The sequence below is a fragment of the Sorex fumeus genome, unplaced genomic scaffold, assembly GCF_029834395.1.
Source record: "Sorex fumeus unplaced genomic scaffold, SorFum_2.1 ptg000063l, whole genome shotgun sequence".
Classification (NCBI taxonomy): Eukaryota; Metazoa; Chordata; class Mammalia; order Eulipotyphla; family Soricidae; genus Sorex; species Sorex fumeus.
The window spans coordinates 32,525,274-32,551,961 of NW_026606120.1; the positions used below are offsets into that span (position 1 = coordinate 32,525,274).

Genomic DNA, 26,688 nt, shown 5'->3' on the forward strand with positions numbered 1-26,688 from the left:
GGGGCGGGGCTAGGAGGGGGCGGGACGCGGCGGGGCGGCGGCCGTGTCTCGGGATTGGTCACCCAGTGGACCTGGGCGGTGCCCGGCGGGGCCGAGGGCTCCTCTGTGGGTGAGCCTCGCCTGGACCCGCCGCGAGGAGCCGCCCCTGCCGCGGGGCTGGGAGGAGCCGGCCGAGCGCCTCCCGGGCTGTCCCGGGAAGCGGGGTCGCGTTCCTCTTCCACCGGGTCCTCTTCTCCTCCCTCCCCGCGGGCCACCACCTTTCCGGATCGACATGGTGCGGGCACACGCGGTTCGATCCGTCGCCCCTGTGCTGCTGCTGCTGCTGCTGCTGCGTGATGTAGCCGTCTCGCTCCCTCCGCAGCCGGCCCTGAGGAGCCCGAGTAGCCGCGGCCCTCACCCTGAGGCTCGCCCGCGCGCTGACGGGGCCCGCTGCCGCCTAGAGGCCCTCGCCCAGCCGGGGCTCCTGCGACGGGACGGGCCGCGGGCTGACGGGACCGTGAGCGCCGACGGGGCCCGGCTACTCCTCAGCCGTCGCCGCCGAGTCCGGGCGCTCGCATGCCTGTGAGGTGCGGGCTGCGGGCCCCGCGGGCGCGGCTGCAGTGAAGCCCGAGGGAGTGTGGCCGGACCGGGGCCTCCCCGAGACTGGCCGGTCTGGCGGTCCGAGGGAGGCGCCCGCGCCGTGGTCCCCCAGGTAAGGCCTGGCGCTGTGGCCGTGCTGAGGCGCTGCTGGCGGGAGGGCGTCTCCGAACTGCAGCCGGTGTGCGGAATTGGACGGTCAACTGTGGTCACCGATTTTTCAGGTAGCACCGTAGCACCGTCCTCCCGCTGTTCATCGATTTGCTCGAGCGGGCACCAGCAACGTCTCGCAACAAATTGTGCGACTTGTTGTGGCTGTGTTTGGCGTATCGAAGACGCCACGGGGCGCTTGCCAGCCTCTCTGCTCTGAGGCGAAATACTCTCCGTAGCTTGCCCAGCTAAGTCCGGCTTCACTGTGGAATGAAATGTGTTGATTAGGATCAGTATGTCGTAACGCTGTTATGAGCCAGATAACAGAACTTTTGTGCAGAGTGAACATTTGAAAGATATTTAAACGCTACATTTTTAGCCAAAATAAGCGCAAAAGAATGACTCATATCTCCTATAAAGATGTTAACTCTAAGTTAATTTATACAGATAAACTAGGATACCAAGGGGAAGGGGGTGTCTTTGGTAAGAAGTTGGATAAGTTAAATAAGAAAACTTAGAAATGTCTGTAAACATTGTATGTTAAAGTATTCCAGTAAAATACTTGATTTTTAATATATATATATATCACAAAGAAGACATAAATGCTAAAACAGCTGAAAGTATTAGAAGGAATTTCTTTAGGAGTCTTGCGTCTGTTTCAGATTATAGACTGCTGCGGAAAAACACACCTTTGCTTTACTTTCACTGATGCCAACTCTAAAAAGTTGTTGGGAGGTCCCAGATCTGTTGGGACTTTTAGATCATGCAGAGCAACCTTAGGATATCAGATGAAAAGATTCTAGATCACTGGTTAATAGGTATCAGTTTTGCGTGTCTGTAAACTTATTTCGTAGATTCCCTTCAAGTACTTCAAGTGATTTCAAATGACATCCTAAAGTGTTTATGTGGAACAATACAGATTTGCTCCTCCGGCATCAGCTGTAGGCGGGTCTCCTCTGCCTGCAGACAGTACTTCCTAGTGCACATAGGACAGTGATCTGCCTCTGGAACAATAAGGGGGGTAGTCTGTCCTAAAAGAACATTGTCATAGCTCGATCATAAATGTTCAGTTTGAAACAGTTTCTGTCCGAATGGGAGGAATAGCCTTGGTGAGTGATTGATCCAGCATTCAAGTGGGGGTAGACAAACCTACGATCGTTTTTTTGTCTGTGTGGCTTGATGACTCAGTTTCCTGTCAGTCTCCCTTTCTTCCCCTTACATGTTGCATCCCCAGGAAGGCCTGTCGATCCTCACACAGGCTGCAGGTTCAGGGATAGCTCACTTGCCCTTCATAGTACGCTGTTGCAGTGGGAGGGAGAGATGACACTAAAAGGAAGGAAACATTTCTTGATAGGTCCGAAACATGTTTTCTGCCCTTTCCATAGAGGTTTTTGTCAGTATTTTTTTTTCCTAACTAGTTTTTGTGTCAGTGATTCTTAAGTTTGTCCTCTGCTCTGCCCATCGTGAAACTTTTTTTAAAAACTTATTTTCGTTTATTTATTTTTGACTCTTTGGGTCCCACCCGGCAATGCTCAGAGATTACTACTGCCTCGGCACTCAGGAATTACTCCTGGTAGTGTTTGGGAGACCATATAGGATGCCAAGGATTGCTCGGGTTGACTGAATATGAGGCAAACGCCCTACCCGCTGTATTATTGCTTCAGCCCCAATTTTTTTAAGTTGATCCAGGGTACTGAATTTAAGTCTAGAAGTGGACAGAACTCAGTAAAATCTGACCCTCTACTTTAAATACATTAAATCATTCTGTGGAAGAAATTGGAGATATTGAATAGTAAATTGTACAAGACCTTCGGTGTGTTTTTATTAAGGAAGAACAAATCTATTCCTTTATTTTTCCAGCAGTCATTCATGTTGTTTAACTATGTACCAGCACTTTCAGCTAACATCTGTCCACAGCTCCTTATCAGCCATGGTTACAGGATCTACATGTAAGGATATGTTTCTTTGTCAGCTTCATGGCAGAATTCACAACAAATTTTAGACTTGCGGTTAAAACTTAAACTTCATTTAAATTTAGGAGAAAGTGAAGAAAGAGTGAAAGGTAAAAATGTGTCAAAAGTATATTTATGTGTTGACTCTGCACCTATTACAAAGAAAAGATGGGAGCTGGGAGTAATGGTACCTCAGTATGTTAGTACAGAAGAAACAGCTGTGGGTGGAACATGTGTCTGAACCATCTGCTCCGAGCCCTGTGTGAGTGTCTGTGTCTGCAGCTGTGATACCTGCCTAGGGTTGGTGTGGCCAGCCAGGTTTCTGTCCCATTTCAGTTTCTCAACTTCCAGCTCATTTTAGTGTATCAGTGCCTCTACAATGCTTGTGTAGCTTTTATTTTTAAGTTAATTTTCATAATTAGGGGAAAGAAACCATCTTTAGAAGAAAGTCTTAACAAGGAAACTGGAAAGCTCAGTAACAGCCCTCCCCGAGGTCCCCCCTTCTATATTTTATTACAATGTTTTACTTTTATATTTTTTAAAATTTTATCCTTTTTTTAATTGAATAACCATAACTGCAGTTACAAAACTTTCATGTTTTGAGTTTCAGTCATATAATGATCAAACACCTATCCTTCCACAAGTGTACATTTTCCACCACCAGTATCCCCAGTATCCCTCCCCCTGCCTCTATGCCAGACAGTTGCCCTTTTAGAGGAGAAGTCTTTCAGTTAGCAAGATGTGTTGACACAACTTCTCAGGCAATCTTAATCTCTTAGTTTTCATAAAAGCATTTCAGGCAGAGAACGCGTATGTGCCTTGCAGTGGGATGCCTGGGTTCGACCAGCAGTGTAGCAGTGACTCACCCCCAAGCATGGTGCTTATACCACCCTGAGCACTGCAAGGTGTGACAACCCCAAACAAACGAAAGTTATAGAGAATTCTTTGCTACCATTGTAGTGGCATCCTTAAGTGTGTGCATTGTTTGGATTTGTCCTGGTTTTGAAACAAGACCCTACTCTAGTCTGGTTTCTTGTGTGTAGCTATGAATGCTTTCTCCTGGTGGATTTACTCAGATCACTGTTGAACAGCAGCTATTCTGACAGTAATTTTTACTGCTTTACTTCATCTTAATATGTCGGACATTAAGATCTTTATTTACTTTTGCTGAGCATTTGGTTGTTGGGCCTGGTGGTACAGAAAATGGATAGGGCTGGGTTCCAGTCTGAAGGAGTCCCTTACTGTAAACATGTAGTTGGGGATCACTCTGTGGTTCAGTAGTAAAGTTTGTATCTTGCATGCATAAAGCAGTGTTTCATCCAGTACCACCACCAGCACTGAAATAGAAGGAAGTACCTTATTGGGCCGGGGAGATAAGTCAGAGAATCAGTACACATGCTCTGCCTATGGGAACTTGGGGCTTGATCCCTGATACCACATGGTTGTCCTAGGCACCAGACCAAGAAGCACTGCCAACCCCTACCAGTTAGAAACCAAAAAAGAAAGTAGTCTCTGTTTGAACATAGTTATACTTCAGAGGATCCTATTTTTCATTCATAAGATTCTGAGGAATGTATTTTCAGTTAAGTTTTTTGCCCCATATGCTAATCACTTGTAATTTAGAGGGAAAACTATATTTAAGACTTGCTATTTGTTAAGTCTGATGGGTTGTGCATATGAACACCTTAATTTTATGCATATTACAGATCACTTTTCATCAGAAACTTCGGGCTGTATACAATAAATGCAGCTGTACACTGCAGAGACGTTTCTAAGTTAGTTACTAAAAGTATTAAATGTGTAATAAATCCCACTCCATTGAATTTTACATACAGGAAATTAGAAATAGGAAGACACTTTGGGTTTGGATGAAATTACAGGTAATGATACTTCTTTTGGGAAAAGTTTGTTCTAAAAATAGCTTACATCTTGTAAATGACAGTATAACATTTGGAGCATAATGCAGTTACTTCCTACGTAAAAGCACTTGGAAGATGGAGCATTATTAAGGTATCTGTGTTGCCCACACAGAAACCAGGTCTTCTTTCATGATAATAAGACAGAGCTATTGGAATTAGAATGCCTGGGCGGGGTCTGTGCCATTCTCAAATGTTGTTGGAACAGGGACTGCGATGGCTCTCTGGATGCTCTGTGATTTGCCCATGCTCACTGCAGTCCAAGGCCCAACACTTCTCTGCAACATGGGGTTTGAATCATGTAAACAGGACAGTGCTTTTAGATTCAATTGCACTGTCGATGTTTTTCATAGAATAGATCTTTTCTGTAGTAAATAAATTATTGGGGAATATTTTTAAGCTATGCTTTCAAAAAGCTTGAACTTAAAGATAGAACTCATGAAAATTAGAAAAAAATGTGCTCAGGAGTTCTTGAGTCTTTCTATATACTTTTAGAAGGTCTCATACACAAATTCAGCTGCATTTTATCTTCTGATTTTTCACTTTTTCGTCATCCCATGGCACTTTATTGCCATTTTACCAGATTACAGGAATCTTTCTTTTTAGTAGTTGCATACTATTCCTTTTTATCCAGAACTGGCCAATAATTTTCAGAATCAAAGTATTCTCATCTGCTGGACTCTAATCAAACTTTCAAGTGACTGTATAAAAAGCATTAGTACACAACTAGAATTTACAATTTAAATATATAACAAGATCTCGTATTTCAAATAAATATATCACTTATTAAGTGAATTATTAACAAGTGTTCTAAATTCTAAGAAAATGAAAAGATGTTAATTTCTATTTTTAGAAAAACCGTAAATTCTAAAAGTACTGTTCTCTGATACTGCAGCTATTTAAAATTGTTTGGAAAGACTTTAGCAAGCCTTTTGTTGGGCATGCATTGTTGATCCTGCATGGTAAGTGGACTGCCCTATTTGTGCTCTTTTTGAGTGACGGTTTTCTTGAAGAACATATGTTTCAAGCCTGGCAAGCTACCCATGACGTATTCGATTTGCCAAACACAGTAACAAGTCTCACAATGTTACTGGGGCCCGCTTGAGCAAATCGATGAACAACAGGAGGACAGTGACAAGTGACATATGGTTCAGATATGTGAAGGTCTGCCTTGGCCTCTGCGGTTACTGGCCTGGTGGATTCTCAGGTAGAGGAGACAGACATGGAGATCCCAAGCAATCCATGTCATTCTTGTTCTTTTAGTATTACTTATAAAGTTTTTAAAAATTATTTTTTAGAAATCCAAGTTATATTCTGTAATATGAGAGCTAAATTCTTTGTTTGAAGTACACTAAAAATGTACACTGGTGCGTTAAGATAGTAACATGTACTCGATAAGTATGATAAATGAGGGGTTTTTGAAAGAATGATAAGTATTAAGCACAATTACTTGACATAATATGTACCTCCTGGGCTATTCCCAGTGGGTAGGGTGTTTGCCTTACATGCAACCGACCCGTCCAACCCAGGTTCGATTTCTCCGCCCCTCTCAGAGAGCCCAGCAAGCTACCGAGAGTATCTCGCCCGCACTGAAAAGCCTGGCAAGCTACCCGTGATGTGTTCACTATGCCAAACACAGTAACAAGTCTCACAATGGAGACGTTACTGGTGCCCGCTTGAGCAAATTAATAAATAACAGGAGGACAGTGCAGTGCTAATATGTACCCCAAAATATGATTAAGCTTATTATAATAAACTAGAATTTAAATTTATGTAAGCTTCAATGCTTTTGTGTAAGGACAGTTATTCTCTTGAGTTTTGGGGGGTTTGGGGAAGGGAGATATTACTCCTGGCTCAGGGTGTACTCCTGGCTCTGCTCAGGGATCACTTTTGGTAGTGCTCAAGAGATCACATCAGATGCCAGGGGTCCTCTACTACCTCTCTCATCCAACACACTGAGTTTTTAAAATTACCTAAAGAACATAGCAAAGTACTAAAAATAATTATATTGAAGATAGACTGTCAATAGCATCTAAAATTACATTTGCCTATTTTGTGCTTTGAAAAGCTCTCAAGGTACACCCTAACGCTTCAGAACTGAACAACTAAAGTATCTGGATTAAAACAAATCTCCAAAGGGGCCAGAGAGACAGCACAGACCTTAAGGCACTTGCCTTGTATGAGTCTTCGGAGACGACAGTGGTTCGAATCCCAGTACTGCATGTGGTCCCTGGAGCATACCAGGAGTGGTCCCCAATCCTTCAACCTCCAACTTTTTCTACCCAGTCTTTGGGGGATACCATCTCTCTTGCTTCAATGCATCCTGTTTTTGTTTTTTTAAAAAATAGTTTGTTACTGTACTTTTCATTTTGAAAATTTGAAAAATTTTTCTTGAAAATTTCAAATTTGATTTTACAGAAGCTTCATTTCCAAAATGTGTAATAATGTAAACCATCAGTGTGTTGTAAGAAATTCAGTGGATAAGAGGATTACATTTTTTTAAAGTTTTACATAATGGACTTTATGTCAGATTCATTTAATTTGAGTAAAACTGCATAAATCAGGAAAATGTTAACACATGGAAATCTGACCCTTATGGTCTGGAACATGAGAATTCTTTATGTTACTTCTTGTTTCAGAAACTATTTGCTAATGCTTGTATCTGTTTCGGTGGCTGTGGTATCACTTTTGGAAGTGACCCAACCACACCGTGTTTATCAGTGGTAGCTTTTAGATTTGTTTGCCAGAAATACAGTGAATATGCTGTTGTGATTGAAATGAATTACAGTTTTTGTTAGCATTTTTTTCTAATCTGTCAAATATTCTCTCTGAAGAGACTTGATAACCAGAAACAACTGATAATGATGGACAAATGCATCTGATTGCTTATTTTGAAGAAAATTCATTTTCACTTTTAATTATTTAAGAACTCACATTTGCTGACAAATATGTGCCACCCCCCCACAATAATGTGAACTGTAATTACCTGTTCTCCCCCCACCCCACCCCATCTAGATGTCTTTTTAAATTTGGCCATTTGAAATGTGTCAGTGCATTGGTGCTGTAAAGGGTGGCTTGGTTTTGTAGGTTTTTCATTTCTTTCCGGTAATAATTCCTATTATTTCTGTTGTGTTCTTCCTTTACATGATTTAATCTTTTAGACTAAACTCCCTATATCCTAGTTGTCCACACTCCCTGGGCACATGTTCTTAAGCATCACTTTGCCACATAAAGATCTTATTTACAAAGAGATGTAAGAAGACGCTGTGTGACATTCACGTGGAGACCACATCAGCCCATTGCGGTGGACAAGCCCACAGCACCAGGGGGTGAGGACCCTATTTTTTTTTTTTTTTACTGATGTATCTTTTTTTTTTTTTAATTTTTTAATTTTTTTTATTTATTTATTTATCGAATCACTGTGGGAAAGGTTACAAAGCTTTCAGGTTTATGTCTCAGTCATGCAAATATCAAACACATTTCCCTTTACCAATACTTATTTTTTCCCATGAAGAACCCCAATAAAACCCCACCCCCCACCCCTCCCCGTCCCTGTGAGGCAGATGAATTCTAGTTAACACTCTATCCGCTTTGATTAGATTGTTTCAATAAAAGATTCACCACTATTATTTAGAGTTTACCCCCCCCCCCCCCAAATCAGACATGCTGAAAAAGCATTGTGAAGTGATTTGCTTTCTACAGCTGGGTTCAAGAATTAAATGTTGGTTTTGGATTTCTGCTATTTTACCTATTGACCCTGGAAGTATTTCTACTGAAAGTCAGATAGTTAAGAAATTGGTTTCTGTGTTCTGGAGTCGTGGCCGTGCTGGAGAGCCGCTCGTGAGGGGCAACTGGTGTCCTCGGTAGGGCGTGAAGGGCGGAGCGAAACGCCCCCCTTCCCATGAGGTTTTAGTCGCCCCCACACTCCCGGCTCATACCTGCTGTCCACAAGGCTCCCATGTGGCCGCCATCTTTCTTTCCAGAGAGGAGAGGGCGAATGGGGCAACACCCTTTCCCCTCCGGCAGACTTGATGGGCTGGATCAACGCATAGTCCGTTCACTTTTCTGCTCCAAGCTGCTGGGTTCTGCATTAAGGAGGACCCTATTTTTGAGGGACATCCTCAGGTTCATTTTGAGGCCATGATGTGGAGACTTTTACTCCCTGAGTCCTCTCTTGGTTTCAAGTGTTGTCTGAAAGGTGGCCTGGTTTGGGCCTGCAGATGAGTCCTTTCCCCATCAGGGGAGCACCTGCAGATGAGTCCTCATCCTGTAGGGGGAGAGCCTGCAGATAAACCCTGTAGGTGGGGAGGACTGGGCAGATTTTTCGCCCACTGGGTGGGGTATTTTTTTCCAGGCATTTTCTGTCTGTAGGATATAAATTCATATATTATAAAGCTCTCTGAATCCAGGGGACAGAGGAGAACTCTTGCTTGTGTTTGTGCCATGCTGCAGGCCAGGGGACTGTCTGCTCAGCCTCTCAGAGGTCAGCCCATTCAGCTTTCTTTCCAATTCTGCTTCTGCTAAATTTCAGCCAACAAGTCTCCAGCATCCAGGAGAATCTGAGATTTTTCTCCCCGTCCCTCCCCCGTCCCCCCACATTTCTTCTGTTTTTGTTCAGTGTAAACAGTTCCCGCCATAGCAGCATAGACAAATATAGCCGAGAATGTTTTTCTCAACGAAGAATGCTCCCTAAGCATTTTTTAACCATTTTTGGGAAGAATTGATGGTTGTGTGCATGGCAGACGGAAAGCGCAGGCGGGCGGTGGCCTGCTGCTGTAAATGGAGTGACCTCATACCATTGCTGCCATTGATCGCTTTTAGTCTCCAGCCTGGATGAAAGGAAATGGCATCAGGGAGGAAGCCTGCTTCCTTCAGGCACAGATCCCAGAGTGATAATGGGGTAATAATAGAACTCACTCTGCTGTCATTTGCTGGGGCCTCTCTGGCTCCTTCTTTGCATAGGGCATTCACACAGAGGTTGCTGGGCTCAGAGGAAGGACTTGCAGGGTTAGACGCAAGAGGCACAGGGGCCTGGGGTCAGCATGTCCTGATGTCCTGCCAGGGAAGGTCAGTAGTTCTGACATTGGCTGAAACAGAGGGCACTGGCTGGCCTGGGCTGCAAATGGGGGGTGGGAAGGCTCGTTTTCTATTTGTTATTCTGAAGGGGTTGATTTCTGGGTGGGGAGGGTGCTGAGTATTTTTTTTTCTGAAAAGGGGGTTGCAGGCTGACTGTGGGAGCCTTTGTGCTGGTGGTGGTGGTTGTGGTGGTGGTGGTGGTGGTGATGTGATGGTGGTGCAGTTAGGGTGTGTGGGCAGCCTCTGGGCACCAGGAGGGAGAGACCCTGAGACAGGAGGAAGAAACTGCTTTCTGGAAGTTTCGAAAAGATTTCGTTTTCTTTGTGCGTTCACAGGCTGATAGGGTAGATTTGGAAAATTCGTATTTTCTTTTCAACAGCCTGTTTAAAGTCTTTTAAAATCCCGTTCAGCATTGTCCTGCCTGCCTCAGCTCTTAAACCGACAGAAGGTTTGGGTATTAGCAACTGTAGAATCCTCCAGACTTGGTGAGAGTGTAGACTTTAGATCCCTAACAAATGCTTTTGTATTATTTGTACTGGCTAACCTTTAGCAACGCGCGCGCATGTGTGTGTGTGTGTGTGTGTGTGTGTGTGTGTGTGTGTGTGTGTGTGTGTTTTGGAGTTTCATGGGTCTCTGAGGATTTCTGTCTCACATGATTTGACACTCGGGTCTATTTTATCAAGGTTCTGAAGCAGACACATTTTAAGTACTGAACTACTGTCCATATGCACAAAAGAATAATTCCATCCTGAGCTCCTAGTCTGAGGGAAGGATGGAAGTTTCTGTCCCTGGCGAGCTGTAGAGATGAGCACCGTTAAGTTGTCAGAGAAAAGGCAGGTTAAGGGAGTGCTTTCTCTGTGCTTGGGAATCTTGTTTTTCCTTAACTGCTCTGGAGTATTTTCTGCGGCACTGCTTTATGAAGACATGGTCGGCTTAGAAGTTTCTTTATATTTCCATGTGGGTGGGAGCAAAATGACCTACACCCAGTTCCCTTCCATGGTGCCGTGTGCTACCGGGTGGCTCTGAGCACACTCACCAATGAAGGGTCTCACTACTCTGCAAACATTCTGGGCTATTACGTCGTACTGCCATTTCATCATTGGGTGATTTAATAGGGAGTAAATGTTTATTTTACAAAGAGACATGTTCCGCACGAAGCAGAGCTACTAACTGCATCTTTGCTTTAATATCTTCTTTTCAAGGGTCTATAATCTCATGTAAAGTTACAGCATGTTTCCTTGCTTGTCTCAACAAAAAGCTGATGGATTAACTTTGTTGTCTCTGTAGTAAAATAGCATTTGATCACCGATTTCTCTCTACTTTTCTCATTGTCTGGAAATGAGAAATGTCCCAAATTGCAGATGAAAGCCAGATGGTCAGAAGTTGTTTACTGAGGGAGAGGGACACTCTGCAGAGGAATGTTCTTGTGTGTGTCTCGCATCAGCCATGGCTGCATCTGCACTGCTCAGCATGCCTGCTCTGCGTGCACCCACTCGCCCCTCTCCCATTAAAGTCACTTAAGCTCCTCAGAGACTGTGACTCCTGCCATTTCAGCTGTCTGTCTTACTGCCGGCGCCTTCTGCTTTACACATGCTGCTGCTGAAATTAGGAGAGGACAGAAACTTTTAGGGAGCCCTCTCCAGCTGTTTCTTTGTCACCCCAAAAAGTTTCTGCTAGAACAGTGCAACAAGAGATGGACCAGCTTGGATGCAAATACTCTATTAGAGTCCCTATTAACAGTCCTGAAGTATTGAGCTGGAGTTCTAGTAATTGGTGAAACCAGTTGGCCTAAGAGGAGGACCATGCATGGCCCAAAGAGACAGAACAGCAGTAAGGACACTTGTTTTTTTATGCAGCCGCCCCAGGTTAATCTCTGACACCCCATATGGACCCCTAAGTCCTGCCTGGAGTGAGCCCTGAGCACAGAACTAGGAGTAAACCCTGAGCACAGAACCAGGAGTGAGTCCTGACCACAGAACCTTGAGCACTGCCGGTGTGACCCAAAACAAAACAGAGATGAGGAAGAAGTAGTTGTCTTACTTAGGTGACTTTCTTACTCCAGTAACTTACCTTGCAGCCTCTCTTAAAAATGAGCTCCTAAGCGCTGAACCTGACAGCAGGCCCCATTGTTCACTGGTGCTTTTCTTTTCGCACTTCCCTTCCCTGTGCTACTTTACCTCGGCAGGGCTGTGCCCAGTGACGTTCTGCTTTCATAGATGGGGCTTTGAGCCATGTCGTGTGGAACAATAATGGAGGGAATTAGTAAGTGTTCTTTATGCCACGGGCTCCCAAGCAGTGCTCTGAGGTCCCAGAGCCCCACCAGCAACTGGGAGCCTACCTAGCTGATGGCTCACTGTGAGGAAGTCGTGCTGCTCAGACTCTTCAATGACTTTTGGGGGTTTAGGGGCTTCCCAGGCTGCACCACATGATGCTTGGGGAGCCAGGTGGTACCAAGAATTGAGCCTAGGCATATATGTGCCTGCTACCACTGGACTCAGGGCTGCTGCTGAGTTCTAATGCACAGGCCAGTGCTGATGGCCACCCGAATCGTGAAGACACCTTGCAAGGAAGAGCTCCAGAGTGGCTGCTCTGTACAGGAGGTGATGCTGATGGTGCTGTATCCATGGCATGCCTTCCGCATGCAGGGGAGCGTAGCGAGGGGACCAGTGAGCAGCATGCCAGAGCAGGAGAGGGGGTGGGGGACTAAGCCAGGGTGATGGCAGTCACTGTGCACACGGCTCACCCATGCACATATGATCCCTCACCCATTGCCAGGGCTCATTCAAGCCCAGAGCAAGGAATAGCTTCTGAGCTCCTCTGGGTGTGACCCCCAAATACTCAAAAATTAAAAGTGTGTGTGTGTGTGTGTGTGTTGTGTAAAAGAATGGGTCTTGCTTCTGGAACATATCTGAGGGTACTTTAGAGAACAGAACCTCCATGCATACTTTTGTATATTCTTTGGGTCTTACAGTCTACCTGACTGGAAACTTTGTAGTAATTCACTGGGAGAATCTGTGCATTTGAAGGATGTAGCAAAGCCAAATATAGAAAAAAGTGGAATTAATTGTTAGAACTCTGAAACCTTGATTTTAGGAGAAATTAATAATTTGTCTTACTGGGTGTATCGCCTTTTGTCATTGATTTTGGTGCTGTTCTGTTCTGGGGCTAACCCAGACGTCACAGAATAGCCATGAACTCAGGTGCTCTGAGTTCTTGGATGTCACCAATATTGTTTGTTCACTAATAAGTGTTTTCATTTCTGTGTGGATTAAGAACCCTGCGTCTCTCTGTGTACTTTATGATGGCCCATGAGTCTGCCTTTGATTTCTCGTAATTTGAATAATGTTTTCACAGACCGTTTGGTTTTGCCCTCAGCTCCTTCCCGACCAGCTGGTCTTGCTTCTGGAACACCTCTTGGAGCAGAAGACCCTGAGTCATAGGACTCTGCGGAGCCTTGAGAGGACATACCAGCTCTCTGAGCAGGATGCGGAGGTAAGAGAGGCTCTCAGGCTGGTTGAGGGGGATGGTGCCTCCTGCTGGCTGAGCTTCGACCATGTGCTGGGGTGGAGAGCAAGCCTGGGCCTGTTGGTCCCCGGCCTTTAGGGATCCTGAGGCTGCTCCTCCTCTTAAGCCACAAGAATGTACTCACGCCTCTTAAAGGAATGAGGAACTGGAGAGGCAGGTTTTGCAGTTAAAAATGTGTATGTGCGGGGAGGGCAGGAGAGATGGGCCAACCTCGGGTCGACTGCCAGCATATCTCCTGAGCTGCTCATGGAGCGATCTCTGAGCACTGCTATGTCCCAAAAACCCAAAGCCCAGAAACAGTGCAGCTGTGTCATGGTATGTGCTGTAGTCAGTGGCTGCTGTGTGAGCCCAGGATCCTATCTGCACTCAGTTCAGACCGGAGAGGAGCCGTGAGTAATGGAAATGAAAACTAATTTTAATACCCATGATTTAAAAATCAAAATCAGATACTTGTGGGGAAGTGGTCTTGTGGACTTTATATCTGAGTTTCCCATGCAGAAGACAATAATAGTGATGGGTGACTGTTGTGCAAAGTGTGAACCGTGAGGATGGACGTGGAGAATGCACATTCTTCTGCGTCAGCACCGAAAACCCCAAGCTCAATGGTGTTGGGTTAGATGTCAGTTGGGCAAGCATGACCCCTTGCACCCTGCACATATGGCTGTCCTGAATTAAGATGTGTGGTGCGAAGTGACAGTGATGTCTGTGGTTGCAGTGTCAGTATCTTCAGTAAAAATGAAGATCGTTTTCACAGTCATCAGAGTGGATGAGTAAAGAACAGGCCTCTCTTCAATATTGATTACATGGTAAGGCAGATGCTGTTTTTTACAGACCTATAGATTCTGGATTTCACTGGAAATTTATGAGATGTCATACAGCTTAGAGCAAAGTGTAACTGTTGGTATTTATTTCAACTCTTGTTTTTGTTTACAATGTTTCTACACATCAGAGATCCCCATAAGGAAACCAGGAGCTTGCTGCACTCCCCTTGACAGGCAGGCGACAGGCCAGTGAGGGAGGGTGAGGGCATTCTGGCCATGCACCTGTTAACTCTTGCTCAGCCTCCAAGCTCACCTGTTCTGAATGCCCTTTAAGCACTCGGGGAACTCGAGCAAGAACTAGAACTGGCTTTCTGTGCTGTGCTGTCAGAGCTCAGCAGCACCCTCGTGGGATCTCTGATGATTGGAGAAGGGCAGATTTGCTCCCTTCATGGGACCCAGCTTTGGTGCTAGGGACTAGGGAGATGGCATGGGTGTTGGGGAGAACACAGGCCTCTGGACAGACACATGGGAACGAGCCCCAGTGTTGCTGTGGTGCCAGCTGGGTTCTCTAGCCAGAAAGGTTTCTCAGTGACACCTGAGCCCCGGCCAGGGATGAGAGGCCACAGAGAGTGCAGGGGCCAGGTGGGAGGGACGGGAGAGACACTGGACTGGGGCTGGACAGTCTGTCCCGAGGGGCACGGTGGTGCGCCCTGCAGGCCACCTGGCTTGTCTCAGTGTCCAGCCCCCTGCTGACCCTGTGTGAACTTGTCCCAGCACAACTGCTGGTGAAGTACATCCTGAATTTTGTCTGTTCTCATGTGGTACACAAGATTCTTCATGTTCCCGCTGCTCTAACTGAGTCATCGCTACTGCTGGCCTGCCCTCCGAGGTGGTTTAGTTGGGCTTAGGGCCCTGCCGGTGAGGGGCAGGTTCAGGAAGGTGTCAGGCCCCACCATGCTGCTGGCTGCATGTGCCCGCCACCCCTCACTGCCCAGTCTTCCATGGTGTCTGCATGTGCTTGTCTAAATGGTGCCCTGACACATCCCGACAAGGACCTTTCTTGCATGTCCCTCAGAGTAAGAGAATATTCGACCAACCGGAGCATCCTCTAGAAATGCACGTGGTCATGCTTGGTTGCCTCTGACGCCAATGAGGAGGAGCCGAGTGGGACATGCTGTTTGCCTTTATTCAGAGTACAGCACATGTCATGGGAGAAAACTTTTGTTTGGTGGGAAACATCTTGAGGGTTTGGGCTTAGTTCTGGATGTTGACTCAACTCTGTCCACCTGAGTCACCCCCATTCTTTTGGGGGCTTTGGCAGTATAGGATGCTTAGTTGAAACAACCCTGTGAAGTGACTCTCGAGGGATTTCCTTGCAGACAGCCATGGGGTCACAGGTCTGTTGCAGCGACACCACCATGTTACTGAGTTCTGTGGTACAGGACTGCACATCTCAGCCACTTCCCCTGCTCACACCTCACTGGTGGGAACAGAAAGGAGCTTGAGCAACTGATCACCTGGAGAGAGTGATCAAGAGTGGGGACATGGGCCTGCCCTTGTCCTGCCCAGAACTGATAAGACAGAAGCTAAACAGGAGACAATCAGTGCTACCCTCGATCCTTATACTCGTCGGCTCAGTGAAGGGGCCGGGACTAGAGTTTGGACTTAACGTGCAGATAACCCAGCTCAAACCCTGTCCCTGCAGGCTCCTTTGAGCTCCCCTTCACCCCTGCCTCAAGAGTAAAGAAAGGTTTAACAACATTGAACTTGAATGTTTTTCAAAAGTTAGAAAATGTTTGGGGGGTTTTGTGTACTTTGGGGATTGTGCCTGATTGTGTCAGGGGAGTCCCAGTGCAGTGCTGCACAAGGCTTGGGTGGTAGCAGGAACTGAAGCTGGACACCATCCCTTTGAATTTCGTCCCCAAGTATGGACAGTGGGTGGGGGTTTGTTTTTCAAGGGTTATTGGGCTACACTGGCAGCTCAGGCTTCCTCCTGGCTCTGCACCGAGGGATCACTCCTGATGGGGCTCCAGGTACCACATGTGGTGCTGGGAGTGGAACCTGGCTTGGTCACATGCAAGGCAAGTGCCCTCCCCACTGTGCTATTGCTCCAGTCCAGGTGTCCCCATTCTGTTGGGGTACAATGGGGACAGATATGGAGCTGGGGTCTCCCACATGCTTGTCAGGTGCCACCTATAAACTGTCTCCTTGGCCTTACAATGAACTTGTGCAACAAAAACTCATTTTCTTCTGAGATACCTTTTTCAGTCATCAGTTTCCTGCCCCCTGCAACAGGTCTCTTAAACACTATTAGCTCATTAAACACTATCCCATGGGGTGAATGTCCACAGAAGTGTGTCCCCACGACTGACCATAAAGTGACTATTTCTCCAGACTAGAGTCCATTGCTCTGAGGCTTGAGGTCTTTCAGGTACACCGTTTATGAAAACTGGGTGACAAGATCCATGTCTGTCGGTGGAATGGATGCTGACCCTCCAGCCTCCAGCCTGGTCTGCCGCCTCTGGGACAGTCCCAGCCAGCACCAGGTAGGGCCATGACTGGGCGAAGCCAGCATGGAGCCTAGTGCCCTGTTTTTCTGCCCTCAGCTAGACCAGGCAGGTAAGGTGACCCCCCTCACGAGCCTGTCAGCTTAGCTCTCCTTTTAGTTCCCAGGCCAAGTGCCTACACAAACAGACCTGGATGTTGCCCTCAACTGCTCCCAGTCCAGATTCCCCAAATGGCTGGTCATTGCAGAGAAATCACCCATGTCCCACAATCCTGTGTCATCCTGCGCTCAGCACCATGGCGGTAGGCAGACTCAGGGCCTCCCCGACCCCAGCTGCTGTGCAGGCAGGAGTCGCAGTTGGTTTCCTTTCTGGAATGTGGATGTAGGTCTCAGCCCCTGCTGGACACGAGCTGGACAGGACTGTGGTCCTCGCTGGCTCCCTAACTCCCTGCTGAGGACAAGTGCGAGGCCGTCATGTGGTCTCTTGCCACTAATTGCTCCATCTGCACCATGGGAAGTGGAGAGATACTGGTATGTCACAGAAGCAGCCTATAGTTTCCTTCTCAGCCTTCAGAACTGTTGGGGAGAACAACCCCGGATCAGCCCTGACCATCAGGGATCCTGAACTCTGGGGCTGCTGGATGTCGGGAGCAGTTGGGAGCCACTGCTCTTCTTTTGGGGCTGAGGCACAGATATGTGCCCTTCATTTCCTCTAGCAAAGTGTCTGATGACTGGTTGCGACCAGGGCTAGAGCAAGCTGGAGACATGTGCAACAGTTTTTTTGGATTTTGTTTGGAGGCCATACCTGGTGATGCTCAGGGCTTAATCTGCACTCCTGTGCAGATTAATCAGTTACTCCCGTGGTGCTCAGGGAACCATATGAGATGCTGGAGATCAAACCTCAGTCATCTGCATGCAAAGCCAGCACCTGCCTCTGTGCTATCTGATCCATCCTATATTTGGAAATTCAAGAGGCTTCCCTGGGCTAGCCAGACCTTTCCAGGGCCACATACAGTCCCTGGAGACAGACTGACACAGAAGAGAAAGAAGAATTCAGAGCTCATGAATCCAGAGGCAGATTAGTGAGCACTGACAGGCTGACCCATGTGGCACCGTCGTCTCTGGTCTCATGTCTGCTCACAATGCAGGCAGGACTCAGCAGATGGTGAGGATGAGACTGGCAGCCAGGCCAGCCCTTGCAGGGGTCTCCAAACACAAGGTGAAGAAAGCCCCATTCTGCTCAGAGAAGCCTCTCCCACATTGGTGTGGCCTGCAGTCGTGAAGGCGTGACTCTGGGACAGTGGTCTGAGTTTGGTGCTCTTTCCAAAGTAGGGTTTCTATGTGTTGGTTCTAGTGAGCAGATTGAGATAGGGGAGAATAAAGGTTTACTCGGGTGTCCTTAAACCCCAAGTCCTGTCAGTCTCTGCAGCTCCACCCCTTTGCCTGAGTACAGAAATCCCATCCCCCCCCCCCCCCCACCTCCGGCCAACACACACCCACACACATGGCCGTGGGGTTTCCTGCTCCAAGCAGCCCCTGCTCCCTATACTGTGAAGTTTTCAGAGAACCTTCTGCTCATGTTGGTGCCTGTCGGAGCAGTCTCAGAGAGGAAGCCAATGGTGCGCCCATCAATGCAGTGGCCAAAAAGCTGACTGCCCCAGCCACAGGGTCGTCTGGGTATCCCTTGAGGGTCCCTGGACACAAGCGTGTCCTGCCAACCCATGTCTAGAGCCAGCAATGTCTGCTGCTGCCACAGGACAGCTCCAGCAGCAAACCTTCAGTGCCCACCTAAAGCGAGCTGGCCATGGGGGCTGGAAGGGGCCTGTGGGTAGTAAAGTGGACGTGGCAGTAGTGACCGTGTGTCAGCGTGGCTGCTGGGACTCTCATGTCACGTACATTAGTCAGGCACAGGTTAGTGGGTGTGGACCGGGTGAGACCTCTTGAGTTCTAAGAAGTCAGGATGGTACTGGGTGGCGGGCAGATGGAGAGGGCATGGGGCATATTCCACGAGGCAGCAGCTCCACTCGGTGCTTTGATGTTGGGAAGAGAAGGGCGCTCAGGCTGTGCGTGTGCTCTGCTGCAGCTATCTGGGAGCAGCAGCTGAGAATGCGCCACTTGCTCCTAGGTTCAGGGCCCAAAGAACCTTCCCCGGAGAGCGTATCATGGTGAAGTCGCTCAGTGCATTAAGACAGAAGGAGTTTGGAAAACAGTCTCTGTCCTGCTGGAAACCAGTGTTACTTCAGTATGGGTTTTTTTTTTCCCTTCATAAAACCTTTATTTCAAAAACAGAGCTGTCATCTCTTCGATGAATAGTCTTTGTTAGCTTTAGGCAAGGGCTGCATTGCATTTATCATGAATATCCCTCCTGTGGCTGGCTGGTCAGAGGTTCCATGAATCATAAAGAAATAAGGGGAAAAAATGCTGAAAAATAATCTACCTAATTTTCGTGTGTGTGTGTGTGTGTGTGTGTGTGTGTTTGGGCTGAAGCCCAGGGATTCACACATACAGACAGAAGCCTCAGTGCACACCCCATACTTGGTTTATTCTTTTAAACAGATACAGAGCCAGAGAGAGGGAACTGCGGGCAAGGAACTTGCCTTGTGCTCAGCCAGCACAGATTCAGTCTCTGGTACTACATATGGTCTCGAGCCCTACCAGAAGTGATTCCTGAGCTTAGAGCCAGGAGTCAACTCGGAGTACCACCAGCATGGTAAACAAAACAAAGCACCAGACCCAAAAATTTTGTGTAGTTTACAATAAAAAGAACTTGCTGTTTATGTGCAGATGATGATGGTGATGGTGGTGGTGGTGGTGGTGGTGGTGGTGGTGGTGGTGTGTGTGTGTAAGAGAAAAAGTTTCAAGATCAGTGGAACTTGGGGAGTGACACAAGAAGTGATCTTCACTCTTTTGTGTGGATGTGGTTTGCTTTGTTGTAACCATGTGGAACTGTGCCCCACAGACTAGCTGACTTCAGCCATATGTGGGCAGAAGCAGATGCCCACCCTGAGTACAGTGAGACCCGGGCTGGGGGAAGCAAAAAGCCACCACCCTGTGCAGGCCTGTTCCACTCTGTGTGTCCCGGGAGTGGACCACGTGGGTGAGAGCCCTTTACCGAAATAGCCTCCCCCATCCTGATTCATGTGGACCCACACGCTGGACCATCCACCCACCCGAGTGTGGCCCGGCATATTCACAGGGCCTGTGACCAAGAATTTCACAGCAGGAGGAGTGGAAACTGTGGATAATGACTGTGAAGTCCTCACCATATAACCCGGCAGGGCGGATCCCCTGCCTCCTGCCCTGGAGTTGTGCTGTGACGAACAGAGCATCAGCTACAGAGCAATGCTCTTGAGAGGCTGTACATCCCTGCCCACAGCCAGATCTAAAGGAGAATGAGATATGCGTGCTGGGATGTGGTCACACTGCACGTTTTGGGGAACATGTGTATCGCTGGTGCAGTCCTAGACACTGACACGTGTCATGCACCTATGGAACGAGGCACCCACCCTTCAGGCCGTAGCTTCAGTTCCCAGAAAACCCCCATCCCCCTGCCGCTAAGCATTCAAAGGGGCATTGGGTTGCCCCAAGTTAGGAGGATGGTCTCGCTGTCCTTGGCCCTGAGTATTCAGACCAGCTCCCGACAACATAGGGTGTGACCTGCCTCTCTGGCCCCTGCACTCCTTTCCGCTCAGCAAGTTTTATGAGTACCCTATGCTCTGTGCCCTGGTGTTACTCTGTTGGTTGTTGAGGAAAGAATGCTGTGGAAGGTAGAAGGGTTTCTGCGACTGTCCGGCTGACTGCTGGCCGAAGCCTGTCCTCCCACCTGCAGGCAGAGGCCATACCAGCTGCAGCACAGATGCGCCCCAGGGCACCAAGGCCTCAGAGGGGTCGAAGCAGTGCTTACCTTCATCCTCTTGTGTGGTTTCAGCAGTGCTGAATCAGTGAGATTTATAAGAGTGCCACCAAAATGTTGAAATTGCATTTTGGGGTGTTACAAGGTCACTGTAAGAATCTCCACCTTTATGGGGGTTGTCACAGCTGCTTGCTGGGGCTGCAGGGTGGTGTTAGGCATCATGCAGTGCTCATCCTGGGATGCACCGTGGAGTCCCACATTCAGAGGTTGCCACCCGGCACCCACCACCCTGAGAGCTGTCTCCTCCAGCCACCCCGTTCCGCCACACACACACTGACTCCCTATTTAAAAGGTAATAAAAGCTAGGAGAAAAAAGAAGAGATTTAAAATGCATAACTGGGGGCCATGGAAATAGTAGAGGGTTTAGCACTGGCCTTGCATGTAATTGACCTAGGTTCAGTCCCCATCACATTATATTGTCCCCTGAGCACTGCCAAGGGTGATTCCCAGTGAAAGATCCAGGCAAGAGTAAGCCCTGAACATTGTTGGGTGTGGCCCCAAACCCAAACTACGTTTTTATTTTTATATTTTTACAAAGTTATTTGTGGTTGAGTTTCAGGTGTATGTTGTTCCAGCACCAATCGCTTGTCTATTACCCTTCACCAATGTCCCCAGTCTCTCTCCCACCCCTCAGCTTGCCTCTATGGCAGGGAGTTTCCCTCTCTCCCATCATCCTAGTGTTTCCTTCCCTAACTGATCCCCCCACCCCTGTCCCAGTGTGAGATTCCTAGTGAGACCAGTTCTCCTACTCTGTTTCTATTGCTGTTGGGCATTTGCTATTCCCCTTCAAACTTTCTTTTGGTCCCACACATGAGAGCAATCACTTGAGTCTTTTCCTCTCCCTCTGATTTCACTCAGCATGATTCTCTCCAGATCCGTGTGGCAGCAAATTGCACGATTTCATAATTTCTTCCAACCTAGTAGTATCCCATTGTGTAGACATACTGGAGCTTCTTTATCTAGTCATGTGTTCTCGGGCATTTGGGTTTCCAGATTCTGACTCTCGTGAATAGTACTGCAATGAACATAGGAGGCCAGGTGACTTTCCTGAAATGTGCTTTTGGACCCTTGGCGTATATTCCCAGGAGTAGAATTGCTGAAAATAGTTTGTAATTAAAAATGTTTAATAGAGAGAAATACACGCAAATAGATCCATATTCTGTTGAACGTTGAACAGAATGGAATGTGAAATGATATGCCAGCCTGTTCCATCAGCACATGCGCAAGACCATCAGAACACACTTGCATCCACTCAGACCACAGGCTGCTGAAGGCGAGGGAGGTCTCTGCACAATGTCTGAAGGCTTCTATGGTGATTGAGGCAGGCTGGATCCAGTCCTTGAGTGGCTGTGGTTGGAAGGATCTTGATGCCCACATGCTGGGTGTGTGTGTGTGTGTGACTGTCACAGTTAACAGGCATGTCTATCTCTTGCCATGTTCAAAATCAGCCAAACCTCTGAAACCTCTTTAAGGATGTAAAGAAAGTAAGTTTGGGGGCCACACATGGCTGTGCTCATGGCTTACTCCTGGCTCTATGCTCAGGAATCACTGCTGGCAGGTTCAGGGGACCACATGGGCTATCGAGAATCAAACCTGGGTCAGCTGCATGCAAGGCAAATGCCCTACCCACTATATCATCTCCAAGGCCCACAAATGAAGTTTAAAACAAAGCCAATTATGCACTTCGGAGAATGACTTTCTCTACCATGAAGGCTCTTGGTCACAAGACAGGCTGCAGAAAACCTGCCCACTGACTGACTGTTCCTGGTTTGCTCTGGTTTCCTGCAGGTGCGTCACCGGTGGTGTGAGCTGGTGGTGAAGCACAAGTACACGGGTGCATACAGAGACGTGGAGCGCTTCCTCCTGGATGACCAGGTGAGCTGCTCAGCCCCATGAGGCTAACTCCCGTGCTGTCTCCTGGGTGTCCCAAGTCACAGGCACATTCTGTAGCACCCTCCTTCTCTCCCCTCACTCCCTCTGACGCAGGTGGTGCCCAGCGCCCTTCCAACTCACCAGCCCCATTTGGTGCCTCTGCATGCTGGCCACCCGTGCGGTTCTGCATCATGGTAGCTGCAGTTCATTCTCACTCCCCATTAGCTTCTGGGGTGCATACTCACACCTGCAGGCTTTCACCTGGAAGGTGTGTGTGAGCTCCAAGGGACTGTTCCAGTGACCCAGACAGCCTGCACCTGCTTCCAGGCAGGCCCCAGGGCTGCATCCTTGTGAGCATCCACCCCTTCCCCAACTCTCCTTCTGTCCCTGACTCTCCTTCTGTTCCTACAGAGTGTCCTTACTCCCTGTCCTCAACTCTCTGTCCAGACTCTTCTCTCCACCTCTCTCTATCCGGACTTTTCTCCCTCCAACTCTCTGTGTCCCCGATGCTCTCTCTGTCTTGACTTACTCTCTATCCTCTCTCTGTCCTGATTCTCTCTGTCCCCAACTCTCTCTCTGTCCCGACTCTGTGTCTTTCCCACAAGCACCTGGAAACACCCACAGTGCCCCTTGGAGGTCTGCACGAGGCCCCTGCCCTGTGCAGCCTGTAGGATATAACAGTAGCATGGCTGCATGCAGCGGCCAGTAGTGGGGAGCAGCTCGGGTGGGGGTGAGCAGAGGGCCTGAGGGGCCGGCCATGAGCCCAGTCCCCACACCCTACGTCCCTGTACTGCAGTACGGAACACATGGCCTCAGGAGACTGGAGCAGGTTAGATGAATGAAGGCATGGTGCAAAGCCATGGGGCTCGGGGCTCCTTGACCTGATGGGGGGACAAGGGGGAAGCCCTGGGGAAAGTGTGAACACAGTGTCTGCAGCTGTATCTGTGAAACATGAGAGCCAGTGTTGGCAGGGGGCAGGAGCTCGGAGCTCCCCAGCCATGACAATGGCATCCTTGGGCTCTGAGGACAGATTCAGAAATTCTGAATTTCCTGGAGTTTTACAGAGAAAGAGACAGTGATTGAAAACGCACTTTATCTAGTGCTGTGTCTCTAGTCACAAGTGCTGCCTGGACATAGCTGCAGCATGTGTGTGGTGCATGTATGTGCATGCATGCATATATGAGTGGTATTTGTGTGCCTGTGTGCAGGGGAACACCGTCCCTCACCGTCTCTGTCCTTTGCCCCCAGGCCATGGGCATTTACCTCTATGGGGAGTTGATGGTGGGCGAGGACTCACGGCAGCAGCGTCTAGCTCACACGTGCTTCAAGCTGACCAGCAAATGGATGGACAGTGGCTCCGCCCAGGTGGTGACTGAAATGTTGTTCTGAAGAGGTGACTGTTCCTTCCCTTTCTCCGTTGCTCTTCCTGACCTGAGATTCCCTGCAGGTGCTTGCCCAACCACAGTGCCCACGGGCAGGTCCTGGGCACTGGCTGTGGGAGTCACAGAACATCTGAGGAGGTCTGGGGTAGGTAGGGCACACTGCCAGCACCTCCACCCTGCTCTCGATTCTCAGGCTCCCCATGCAGTGCAGGTGTGACCCCACCCTCCGGCCGCACCAGGCTCCCCCTCATTACCAGGAGTGGCATCCACAGTCCCCCCAGCATCTTCTCTGTTGACTGCTCAGACGTGACTGGGAATCTGACGTTCTAGCATGGCATCTAAGAATTTTTGAGGGTCATACTTGGGGGTGCCACATCTGGTGCTCGCGGGCCCTGTGCCTTGCCGGATTTGAAGCAGGGTCCTAACTGCAGCTATGTGCTGACAAGTGTCTTCACCTCTGCCTGTCCCTCTGGCTCTTAGTACTTAGTTGCCATTTTTGGCTACGTGCAAGGCAAGCACCACTATCATATCACTCTAGCCTAGTTTCAAAGGGTGGATTTTTGCATTTTAAAGGTAATTTAGCAGCGAATGATACATAAACATGTGTAAGTAGGACTGTGGGATGATATTTAAGAATTTTTTTTCCTGATGGTCATTCTTTCGGTATTTTTTTAAGGTTTTGCAGTCTGCCTGTTTTGTATCTTTTTTATAGGTTACAGATCTCTAGGAAGCATTTCCATATCATGTGACAGCTCTGTAAATGCATGTTTTTATGGTGATCCCTTAACCCACTGTTGAACACTTGTTTGCTTCTTGTGTTTTCGTCTTGCAAAGACTACTACCCTGGGACAGATCTAAGTGTCTTATTTTGCCAGACCTCTTGTAGAGAGAATGGAGAGCACTGGTCTGGCCCGTGCTGTGGCTCCTCTGGACGTGTGGGGTTGCTGAGGAGATGCCAGGAAGCACTTCGTTTATGCACTTGGACTGCGGGGCAGAGAGTGCCCTCGACCTCAGGGCAGCCTGAGCTCCCCACCCAGCCTCGCCCGAGGACCCTGTGGATTGGCTGCCGGCTTCTCCCCGGCATGGCTGCAGCTGACTCCGACGTGCAGGGACACTGCGGGGGCCGTGGACGAGGCCGTGCTGCGGGCCAGGCTCCACCCGCGGCTCTGGCTGGCTGCTTGGGTTCCTGGCATGCTGATTTGTGACTTAAGATGAAAATCACATTGCCAGGGATTACCACGCAACCACGACCTTGGCGGCTCGTCGCCGTGAGACGCCGCTGGGCCCTTCCCAGCACTCCCGGGCCTGCGTGGCTGTGACGACCTCTCTGGCGAGGTGCAGAGCTTAGCTGACTGGTGAACAGTGACTGGTTTCCACCTTGTTCACAGTGGCTAAGTTCTGCACCTGAAGAGAAGGTGAGATGGGGCCGGTTAATTAAGTGTGAGCTGCCAGAGGCCGCGGTGGGCATGCTGGAGGACGAGGACCGTGCAGAGGCCCAAGGCCACATGTGTTGAAAGCTGCAAAACTCTTGTGTCCATAAAGGCCCGGGAGGCAGCCGGAACACGGGGCCAGGCTGTGTGTATGTGGCACTGGCCCTGTTGCCATTCTCTCTTGTATTTGCAGTCCAGGTCTCCACTCCTCGTCTGGCTGTCGATTGGACCCGCCCTCCGGTGCCTACTGAGCTGATATCAGTTCTCGTTTCACACACTGGCTCAGTTCAGCAGGAACAGGAGTCGAGCCCGAGAGCAAAACACCTTCCTGCTCATCTGTGCTGGAGCCGGCATTCACCGCAAGAGCCACGAGGCTGCACCTGTATGTCGTGTGCGTGTGGGAGCGGCATGGCTACATTGCATGGAAGGTGGCATGTGTCCAGCGCCACACACGCAGGCACTTCGAAGTGTAGACCCCAGGGCTGGGCCTGGCCCTCCACGGTCCCATGCAGAGCCGAGGTACACGGAGCCTCTCCGTACAAGAGTTGCGGTATCGTGACGGGGCAGTAAGTGCTGTCACTGTTTCCTTTGCAGGGCAGATCCCAACGAGAACCTTTGAGTGTGCCCAAGACCACCACTGCAGGATGAGGTCGCAGGGACAGGGTTTGTGGGCGCCCTCCGCCAACAGTGATGCATACCCAGGCCAAGCTGTGAATGCTGCCCAGTCCCCTGCCTTGGAGTGGTACCAGCGAGATGGATCTCTTCTGTGAGGTTAAGGCGGTTCTTAGGCCTGAACAGATGATTAAAATAGGAGGAAAATGGAAATACCCACTTAAGGTGCCCTCAGCACATGGCCAGGTTGATGCTCTTGCTGCAGAGTCTGTGTCCTCTGGTATCCACTGGCTCGCTTCAGAAAGAAGCCACAAAGTTACTGATCTTATATTTTTATTATTTTGTCCACTTGGTGTCTTTGGTGAAAATGCGAGATGAGTATTAAAGATGTATCAGAATAAAATGCAGAGGATTTGGTGTTCTGCATTCCTGTTTGCTTCTTAATTCACACGGGCCTTCCAGCTGTTTCTTCAAGCCTGTATTCTCCCTAGAACAAATACCATGCTTGTCTGTTTCTTTGCTCACTTATTTCTACTCTGGAGAAGCCCACATTCTCTCTAGAACACTTATTTCCTCTCTTTCATGTTTTTCAAAGTTCATTCAACAAACACTACCTTGGTTCACAAAAAAATTAAAATGACAGGGAGGGCTCTGTGTGGAAAGCGGCCCCTGGGCCACTTCCTAGAACCCAGTGACGTGGTCAGCCCCAGCTCCACGCCCCCAGCACTGGGGCACACCAGGTTCCGGGCCAGGTTTGGTGAATCACCTTTGGCAGGTTCTCTTGAGGACAGTGCGGGCTCCCATGCACCTGCCAGTTGCTGGGCCCATGGCACTAGAGATACCATGCCAGGCAGCAGCAGTTTAGGGTGACTGAGCTCCGCCCTTGTCACAGCCTTGTTCTTCCAAGTCACTTCATAGTGACTCCTTCCAGAAGGTTCCTCAGGGCCTCTCAAAACCACAGCTATGCCAAGCTCATGGGTGTGATGGAGGCGCCTGTGATTTCCATGGGAGCGGGTG

General features: G+C 48.7%; 1 protein-coding gene across 5 annotated transcripts in view; it reads left to right on the forward strand.

Annotated features, from left to right (window-relative positions):
* AOPEP (aminopeptidase O (putative)) overlaps nucleotides 1-26,097 on the forward strand; it is a 384,314-nt gene extending 358,217 nt beyond the window's left edge. For 2 of the 5 annotated variants that reach the window (XM_056127530.1, XM_056127533.1), the window contains exons 14-17: nucleotides 13,025-13,162; nucleotides 22,164-22,250; nucleotides 23,496-23,640; nucleotides 25,654-26,097. In XM_056127530.1, coding sequence (XP_055983505.1) covers nucleotides 13,025-13,162; nucleotides 22,164-22,250; nucleotides 23,496-23,636 — 366 coding nt within the window. In that variant the 3' untranslated portion in view covers nucleotides 23,637-23,640; nucleotides 25,654-26,097. The remainder of the gene's footprint in view (nucleotides 1-13,024; nucleotides 13,163-22,163; nucleotides 22,251-23,495; nucleotides 23,641-25,653) is intronic. The other 3 variants (XM_056127532.1, XM_056127534.1, XM_056127531.1) reach the window with 2 other exon arrangements.
* The last annotated feature ends 591 nt before the right edge of the window (nucleotides 26,098-26,688 follow it).